The 9325-nt window shown below is 36.9% G+C and overlaps 3 protein-coding genes across 3 annotated transcripts; 1 reads left to right on the top strand and 2 right to left on the bottom strand.

The window, feature by feature from the left end:
* LOC114733348 (leucine-rich repeat extensin-like protein 6) lies at positions 1-1028 on the bottom strand. The gene has a single exon (XM_028920806.1). It carries the CDS (start codon positions 703-705, stop codon positions 241-243), a length of 465 nt encoding a protein of 154 aa, XP_028776639.1. The 5' UTR covers positions 706-1028; the 3' UTR covers positions 1-240.
* An 844-nt stretch (positions 1029-1872) lies between these two features.
* LOC114733347 (chaperone protein DnaJ) lies at positions 1873-4037 on the bottom strand. The gene is made up of 5 exons (XM_028920805.1): positions 3681-4037; positions 3376-3463; positions 3126-3196; positions 2986-3033; positions 1873-2626 (listed from the first exon to the last, which is right to left on the bottom strand). The coding sequence occupies exons 1-5, from the start codon at positions 3795-3797 to the stop codon at positions 2411-2413; spliced, it is 540 nt and encodes a 179-aa protein (XP_028776638.1). The 5' UTR covers positions 3798-4037; the 3' UTR covers positions 1873-2410.
* Positions 4038-5300: 1263 nt separating this feature from the next.
* LOC114733350 (E3 ubiquitin-protein ligase ZNRF4) lies at positions 5301-6384 on the top strand. Its single transcript, XM_028920807.1, has 2 exons — positions 5301-5674; positions 6025-6384. The coding sequence occupies exons 1-2, from the start codon at positions 5348-5350 to the stop codon at positions 6079-6081; spliced, it is 384 nt and encodes a 127-aa protein (XP_028776640.1). The 5' UTR covers positions 5301-5347; the 3' UTR covers positions 6082-6384.
* Positions 6385-9325: the final 2941 nt, after the last annotated feature.

The raw sequence follows: 9325 nt of genomic DNA, 5'->3' as shown, positions 1-9325 counted from the left end.
AAAAGAGAATTCATTTAGGAGAATGGGATTGAAGCTTCCTTTTTTACAGAAAAGCTGCTGATCTAACTGTGAAATTTTTATTCAACATGATTGGGATCACAAGGGGACGAAACAGAGTGATACGTGACGCAAAACTAAAATCTGACACAAAATTATTCTATTTCCAACTAAAAATTACTTCTCTATTTTTTTCCTGGAATCCTTTTACCTTCCACAAGCGAATGATCCTTGATCAGTCGATCACCGTAAGGCCAGCACGGTCAACAGGCCGGCTAAAAGAGGCAAGGCCGCGGCGAAACTCTGGCGGCTTGCGCGGTTGAAATTTTCGTCGACGGGATATAGGTTCCCCGGAGGTCCGGTGATGTACATGATCGATGCGGGAGGCGGAGGACAATACTGCGATGGTGGATTTTTCTTCGGAGGCGGCGGCGATGAATATTCGTATGGAGGCGGGGGCGGTGGATAATAGGGCGGAGGAGGTGGCGGCGACGGATAATACGGAGGACTGGGTGGGGGAGAGCTGTTACCGCATGGTGTGCACTTCTCGCCACCGCTTGGGGTGGCAGGGGCGGCGGTTTCATCGAGTTTCCTAGTTTCGGCAGTGGCGACTGGCAGAGGAGCCGTAAAAACAACGGAAATAATCACAATTAAGGACAAGCTAACAATCAAAGGAAGCTTAATCTGATGAGACGTTTCGATTAACATTTTGGGGTTTGGTGGGAAACGAGGAGTTTAATAGAGCTTTTGCTTGTGCGTGTGAGAGAAGAAGATCAGTTATGGGGAAGATAAAGGGAGCGAGAACTTGGAGGAAGAAAGGTGAGGGGGAAGGATCTGTTACGTTATTTAGGTGCACGGGTCCTTTAAATTGGAGGGTAAAACTGAAAGGCACTTTGGGTAATGGCCTTCTAGAGAGCCAAGTCTACCAAGAAACGCCAGACCCCCAAGGCCACAATTCCTACCCCATTGAATAAGGCAGCCCCTAAAATCATGTGCCTTTGTGGGCACCTCACTGTATTACATACGCTGTATAGGGTCGTATGTTTATATGTGCGCACTCCTTAAAAACACTAGATAATTTAATACTCCTCCGGTCCTTAATATAAGACCCAATTCTTGAATTGATTTTGATCCTAAATATAAGACCCATTTTTCATATTTATTGATTTTCTCTAAATTACCCTTATGGATACTCCCTCAACCATAATCAAGTAGAGGAAGGAGATGGGGTATTAAGAAAGATGATTATAGTGTTTTAGGAAAAATATGTCACTTTTCATATAATTAACTAACTTACCTAACTTCCTTAATCTAATCAAATTAGTTAAATGAGTCTTATATTAAAAACCGGAGGAGTATAAATTGATTAGGACTGGCGGGTAAAACGTTTAAATCCAATTTTGAGGATTAAAATTGGAATTTGATCAGTACCCGAGACATCAGCACAAGCAATCCGCTCACATACGAATTTGATGAGAGTTCGATCGTAACTTGCGAAGGCAATAAAGCCACATTCTTTTCCTGTGAAAGTGCAACTTTTTGCAGCGTCAGGCTTTTTTCGCTGTTGTAAAACTCGAGATTACATGACAGTATTTTCAGGTTTAAATCATAAGGACGTATAATAAAAGCAACGTTTCAGGAAAGGAAGAAGGACTAAAAAGATCATCCAGTTATCAAAATAGAAAAGGTACCTACTATAAATATAAATATATACATAAATTTCCGGTCTGTGCGTAGACTAAAGAGCTGTATAAGTTTGAAGAAAAGGTCAACAGTAGAGGATAGGTTAGGTGAAGATGATGAGGATGGGCATCAAAAGGGAATTAAATTATAGGACGAATAAAGACGAAAGGAAAAAGGACTAGGAGAGGAAGATGAGGCTGGAAGTTGACAGAAGCAAACAAACATCAATACGTGTCATGAAGTAAATAATTTACACAACATGGACGGCCCTAATGATAATAATACAACGCAGCGCTACATCTCACACTGTCCTTCCTTCCCTCCTCATATTCGGAGGACTCTTCCTCCCCCTCCTTCCCTTCACACATAAGTCACTTTCTTTGACTATTCCACACTCCCACCCATCTTCCATCATTTGCTTTCTCCAACTTCCTCACTTCTTTTTCTCGGCCCATGTAGCTACTTCTTGAATGCCCTTCAAACCCACTGACTTTCACTATTAAGACAAGAGTCATCAAACTAAAGAAATGAACTCTCCCATGAGCCCACAATAAGTGTCCATTTCCGAAGCCCACCTTCACGTCCCAAAACAAAATACAGCACATACAACAGAAACACGGGCCCACGTCACAATACAAATTTTTGATGCATCCCTCAAGCCAAAAACATCAAGCTGCCAAAAGTTCTGAATTTTACAACATTAAGAAGCAGAACCAATGATTCTGAACTCCTAACTACAGAAGCCCCTCGTTTCAAACAAGTGAAGCCCAGGCTCATAGAAAGGTGACCCTAAGTTCATCTTCAAGTTCGAGTCCAGGCGAGCCCTCTTTGAGCACTGGCTCTCCTCATCCACCGGTGAGGCTCCAAATTGCCATGAAGGATTCTCGAATCCTTGAACCATTTCCATCAGCATACTTTGCAACTCCTCTATGCTATATTCCTTCTCCTGCATCACAACATTTTTTTTTTTGGGTTAATTTTTTGGCCCCAACATGTAGATCAATATGGAGGCGATGATGTGCAGCCTTGGCCAGACTTCACTCCTTCCACATTATTTACTGCTAATTCAACGATTGTACCGGCAAGCACTACAACCTAACCTACGAAGATTTTCAGACATGTAACAACTAAATTCAGAAGCCAGTTTAATGTACCCTACAGAATTTAAAAAAAAAAAAAAAAACCGCAACAGTCTCAACCATGCCAGGGAAAATTCAAGCATTCTTCCTAATTTTGGTTAAAGCAGAGCTAATAGCTACAAAAAGAAAGCAGCAACTCTCAACCTCAAGTGACTACCAACTTTACCTCTCTGCTCACTTGCGTCTTTAGCTCTTGCACAAAGTCATAAAACTCCTGTAATCAACAACAATAACAACAGGATTTTAGGGTCATGCTAAAAGCAAAACATCCATTGAAGGCGGCCCAATTCCAGGACAAGCACTTACCTCATCCTCTTCTTCTTGGGGATCGTATAAGCCTGCATCGTACATGGTTCTTTTGCTTTCGTCCGATAACACTGTTCCAAGGAAAAGTCGGGGAAAAACTTCAATATTAGTAAAAATATTCCAACAAAAAACCAAAGCACAAGTATGCACCTGTGAAATATGGAAAATCACTCACTCATAGATAAAAACCCAGAACTTTAAAATACAAGATTTTCTAAAGAAACCGGTAGAAGATCCGAAATCACCATACCTGAGTAGGCTTCCTGAATTTCTTGGAACTTTCGTTTTGCTTCACTCAGTAGGGTTGGTGTTCTCGTCCACCGATCCGGATGCCATTGCTACACCAGGTTCAGAAAACCCAGTTACATCAGTATCCTTATCATAAGTACACTGATTCAATCGGAAGCAGAAGAGATAGATAGAACATACGAAGACAATCCGAAAATTTCAAGTTAATTATGAAGAAACGAGTCTCTCACAACTTAATCTGTTAAGGAAAGAAGACGAAAGTTCAAAAGATTCAGCTGTTGGAGTTGGAGGAAAAGCGCTAATTACCATTGCAAGCTTGCGATAAGCGCGCCTTATTTCTTCGAGAGAAGAATCCGAATCGACACCGAGAATGCTGTAGTAAGATGGTGATGAGGAACTCACTGTATCAACATCAGCCTCCATTAACGTCACCGAATGCGATCAGCCTCGAACCACCCACCAAAATACAAAGCACATGGACTTACTTAAAGCAATAAACCAGACATGTGCAGTCACATATGAGGGCTCATGCTTTAGCACAACGAAAGAAGCAAAATATCTCTCGATGCATTTATAAAGGATGGATGGCGGTTACGGAAGCTGCGGCTCCGGAAACGCTAAAAATATCTGAGGAAAAGAAGGACTTGGCGAGTTTCGGCAAATGCTGGAAAGTTCGGGAAGCATAATGGTACGGCGAAACGTGGACGCAGTAAGCAGATATTTTTGCAGGGCATATGACGGGCGTAGATATTTTTGTTTCGGCGACCAAAATTTGCATGCGAGGGCGACGATTAATTTCTTTGACCCGGCTTGGGATGAAGATGAAACCTGAGGGCTTGCCACGTGCCACCTGTTCTGTGTTGATTCTTTTAAGTGAATTGATTATTATATTACATGACTTTGATTTTGGTTGGGTAATGTTAAGGAAAAGATAATTTTTTGTGGGCCAACTTGTCCTAAAATTGCGTGGCCCCAATGTGGTGGATTGCTTCGAACCATTTATTTAGTTTACAAATAAAAAGGAGCATGCAGCTTTATTATGGGCTATTGGATTCCAAGGATGTCCTTATCTTTGTTCCGATTGTCTGTATTAAAATTTAGTTCTGTTTCGTTCTTATATTTTTAATTTTTCCACTTTTAAATCTTATCCGATGCCACATACCCAATGGGCGTGAATGCAACATCCATGAGTTCTGATGGTTTGATCCATCATATATGTTCTTTTGATCTCTTATCCAAACCTCTGTGACCCTAGAGCCTGAAAAAGCATTCGAGATTTTGTTCACAAATCTTCTTGTGGGCTGATATATCAACCCAAAATACTCGTTCATATACATGTGTGTGTGTGTGTAACATGTATATTTTAGTGAGCTTCCTTTGTATCTAATTGCAATTACAACCTTCTCATATTAGCAACTTCAGTAATTTTTTTCCCTTACCTCAATGGTTTTATGACACTAGTTTTCCTGAATTGTTATGACGCCCTTCTTAGATATTTGTATAATGAATGATCCATTAATCCTTCTGTTTCTTTTCAAAGAGATGCATTGATTCTTTTGGGTGAGAAGTAGGTAAGATATGGGGACATCTAAAATATCAATAACGTATAATAAGCAAATGGGAAAAAGGAAGAAAGAGACGTTATAAGGAAACCAGACTACTTATAAGCCCATGCTTCTCCCATGCTTAGTTTCAAGTGTTACGTAACTTGGAGCAAATTTCCCCACTAAGAGAAATAACGTAATATGTGTATATATATATAGGTCAAGAGTTACACTCTGTGTTGGTGTAACCGCTTTGTGTTTGGAACACTGAAGCTGTCACACCTCATCTAACCACCCTTTCAAACCAAGCAAAAAACTAACACTATGACTAAATAATAAGACTCTACGTACACTGTGATCGATTCACCTATAATTAGTAGCTTATAAGACTCTAACACAGATCGATATCTTCGGCTTTCCTTGAATCAAATGAGTCTAACAGGTCTGGTTTCGCTCGTGTTCGACTTTATTGGTCTTGTCCCGTACAAGATCAATCATCAGAAGCAGGCAATTGCAAGTGATTCGGCAGAAGCTCCAAGGTTGATCGAAGTTGACTGGTGCTGTGTGTGTTTGTCGAGGTTAAAGGAGAAAGATGAGACGAAGGTTCTTCCTTGCTTTCACAGATTCCATAAACTGTGTGTAGATAAATGGCTCAATAAGGGTCACCACAAAACATGTCCTCTGTGTCGTTTCTCAATGGTTGCAGCAGAAGATCAGAATAAGTCTCTCGCTTCTGCAGAATTCACTGAGGATATGGTAATATGGTTTTCTTCTTTCCATATTGCTGGCATCTGAAATGATCTTGGTCTAATAATAAGGAGTTGAAGTCCCGAAAAAGGACACTGCTTCATCATCAAGTTTTGATTTTTCTGTAAAATTCTAATGAAGATGATCCAAGTCTGAGCAAAAGCTTAGATGAACCCATATATGTAATTGTAATGTTTTATGGGTGCAAATGAACCAGTGGATGTTAGTAAAGAATTGCCATGATAATGAAGAGTGTTAATATCAGAATTTAAAGCAGTTTAATCAGAATGGCTGCTATAATTGTTTAATTTTCTGGAAAGTTCGTGAATTACAGACCCTTGTTTTCTTTCTTTTTGCAGCTTGACCCAGTCGTTCATATGGAATTTATTTCGCCCCCTAACTTGTGCTATTGGTGAACAAAATTCTATTCTCTGGGAGTGATTTTTACGTCATATAAGTTCGTATTTGGATAAAAAGTACAGTGATTAAAAAAAAAAAAAAAAGACTAGATATGTGGTTCATACCTCTTGATTACACTCCCAATCGATCGCTTTTATCTTTTAACAATTCTCTTCTTTTTACAATCAAACTCTTTGGGTGTGATTTTAGGATAAAGAAAGAGTAAAATAAAAATACAATAATTTGTAGGGCTTACACGTCATCATTGTACTTATGATTTCTTTTATATCTATCATTCTCTGAATATTCAGTCTTAAATACGTCTCTTGAATCTTTGTTATTGATTAGGTGATTAGGTAGTGAGGCAATATCAGTGGTTGTCCACTTTGCCGAATGGAAATTATTTAAAGATCCCTCCGTTTCATGATCTGTTCCTTTTTTTTTTTTTGTGGGTCCCCAAGAATGCAGGTCAAAAATGAATATTTTAAGGCTTATTTATCCCTGAAGGCGCCCGCATGAATATTTTGACCATCTTGGTGAAATTACGTCCAAGACTTCTAATTGACGAAACTCACCATTAAAATAACTGCTCCTAAGAGAAGGATCAAAAACTGCTATCAAGTTTTAGTAGATATTAAACGAAGTTTTATAATTAGGACACGAGATAGTAAGATAACAATGCAAAACAGAAATTATATAAGAATTTTTGGGAAATGTAAAAAAAATCTCTAAAATATGAAAATAACCTTTTCCTCTGGTTGCTTGCTTCGATTTTTGAATCGATCCCAGATTTTTTTTTTCCCGACACTTATCATACTTTACAACCAATTTTAGAGTTGAACTTGATCCTTCCTTATTGTTCTTTAAGCCGTGCACATTAACCAGTGAAGCGGCCGATGAGTCGAATGCCAGCGATCTGAGTGGGTTGCGAAGGTTGCATTACATGAGCCCAACTGTGTGCCTGAAGGACCATTTCTTCAACATGAAGCCCAAAATACCCTTCCTCAACTCCTGCGGCCCAACCCCATGAAGCCCAAGTGGAAGATGAAGCCCAAACAAAAACATAATTTTATGAAATTTTGTCATTAGTCCAGCTAATTGATTTTACGCAAAATAAAAACCCATTAAGAATTCACAAAAGTTATCCTTCTTATTTTTCGTATAATACTTATATATATAACTAAAGATGTTGAAATCCTTTTCTACACAAGAAAGTTTAAGTGATCAGTTAGGTTCTTAAAGCTTATTAGGATCAGGATAGGTTTCACAAATAACAATTCCAAAATTCATAAAATGATTACTAATATATTTAAAAATTATTCAATTAAAAAATTACTTACATTAGTAGCAAGATTCAAACTCATCATCATATCCTTATGACATGGTCGTTTTAATTCAACTACAATTTTGTTAATTAAATAACTTAATTAATCTAAGATATTATGTTGAACGATCCGTATAAAAAAGAGAGTTTTAACCTATTAGGTAGCTATATGTATGGTATCATATTATTCTACTACCTTCGGTTCTAATTATAAGAGCTAGTTGACTAATTTGAGGAGATTAAGGAAGTAAGTTGAGTTACTTATTTGTCCTAAATAGGTGTTGTCTTTCCTAAAATATCCTTACTAATCAAGTCTATTGACTAGAACTCTTATTATTAGAAGAGCTACTTTGAAAAAAATGTATAAATATGAGAGACAAAATAGATTGGGATTTTATATTTAGGATCAAAATAAAAGTCAAATATAGTATTATATTAAAGACAAAAGTAGTATTTAATTATATCTGTGAAACAAAAGGGGAAAGGGAGTGAGAACGGGAAAATAAATGGCGAAGTAATGCTTGGTGTGTGTGAGAAATAAAATATTTCTTCCGGGTTACACTTGGCGTGATCAAAATAGAAAAAGTAGGGATAAATTAAACTAAAATGACCAAGATATTCATTCTTTAAAAGTTAACACAAAAAATAAAGAGATAGGAAAAAATAGTGATGGCCAACTGTGACCTCACCTATTATTTCCTACTACCTCCAATCCTAATTGTGAGAGCTAGTTGACTAATTTAAAAAAATAAGTTAAATTATTTATTTATAATAAATAGTTATTATTTTTCTTAAAATGTCATTACTAATAAATTTATTGGCTAGAACTACCATTATTATAAGAACTACTTTGAGAAAAAATGAATAAATATGAAAGACAAAATTAGAATCTTATAGTTATTATTAAAATAAAAATCAAACGAGATATTATATTAAAGACCGAAGATAGTATAAGAAACAATAATTGCGCCTTGTTTTTTTTTTTTGGTAATAATTGTGCCGAGAAAATTGGGTCAAAGTCTTTTCATGGAAGGAGGTGGGGAACGGGTAACATCAACTCGATAAAACTTTCTTTTGAAATTTCGTAGGAACTCCACAATCGCAGACAATTCTTGATGCGATGCTTTCCTTCATTCCAATCAACCGACTTAAGCATATTTTCTTATATAATAATAATATGCCATCGAATCATTTTGTAATATTAACAACACATATTTAAATTGTCACTGATGTTGTCGTAGTTTAATTTATAATTTTCAGTTTTCCACCTCCAAACCATTTCTGAATTCTGAAATCATATTAAATTTGCAGTGATGCTTATACTCAAGCCCCGATGCTTCAATTTGAAAGCCTGTTTCCGTAATTCAAACTGGGACTTGACCTTTTTATCTTAACCCTTAGCTTCAGAGCATATACTTTTGGGAATTTCATCTTAGATATGCACTTGGTCAAAACAACGACTTGAGAATGATTTTCGGATTACATCAATATCTGTATATATAGGTCTTTTAATTTATTCCATCTCCAAGCATCCTCCCATTATAATTATTATTGCCTTCCTCGTACATATGACATATCTTTTGTAAGCGTTTAGTACGAAGAAAACAGAGAGAAGAGCAGTAGAGGGAAAATTTTAGCGGGCTATTTTTAGAAAATTAAAAAAGTAGCGTTGAAAATTTTTAATTAATTTTTATTACTTTTTTTTATCTTACGTATTTTTTCATTAAAATTTTAGGGTTAATATAGAGTTTGGTCCATCGAGTTTCAAATCATAAGTTTTGGTTTTCTAAGTTTATTTTCATTTATAACATTGACCCCTATAATCTAATTAAAAATTGAACCATTTTACCTCTTAGGGTTTGTTTGGTTGGAGGGGAGGAGAGGGGAGCTAAATTTTTGGACCATTATACCCTTTTGATTTTTTTGATATTCTACAA

This window comes from Neltuma alba, unplaced genomic scaffold, assembly GCF_004799145.2.
Source record: "Neltuma alba isolate B1F8T4 unplaced genomic scaffold, ASM479914v2 tig00012994_pilon, whole genome shotgun sequence".
In the NCBI taxonomy this organism is placed as follows: domain Eukaryota; kingdom Viridiplantae; phylum Streptophyta; class Magnoliopsida; order Fabales; family Fabaceae; genus Neltuma; species Neltuma alba.
This window is presented reverse-complemented; position numbering and strand designations above follow the sequence as displayed.

Coding starts and splice junctions, on each gene's coding strand:
- LOC114733348 (XM_028920806.1), bottom strand. CDS start 705: ATGTTAATCGAAACGTCTCATCAGATTAAGCTTCCTTTGATTGTTAGC.
- LOC114733347 (XM_028920805.1), bottom strand. CDS start 3,797: ATGGAGGCTGATGTTGATACAGTGAGTTCCTCATCACCATCTTACTAC. Junction 3,464..3,680: donor CTTATCGCAAGCTTGCAATG/GTAATTAGCGCT, acceptor AACCTGGTGTAG/CAATGGCATCCGGATCGGTG. Junction 2,627..2,985: donor AGACGCAAGTGAGCAGAGAG/GTAAAGTTGGTA, acceptor GTTGTGATGCAG/GAGAAGGAATATAGCATAGA.
- LOC114733350 (XM_028920807.1), top strand. CDS start 5,348: ATGAGTCTAACAGGTCTGGTTTCGCTCGTGTTCGACTTTATTGGTCTT. Junction 5,675..6,024: donor CAGAATTCACTGAGGATATG/GTAATATGGTTT, acceptor TTCTTTTTGCAG/CTTGACCCAGTCGTTCATAT.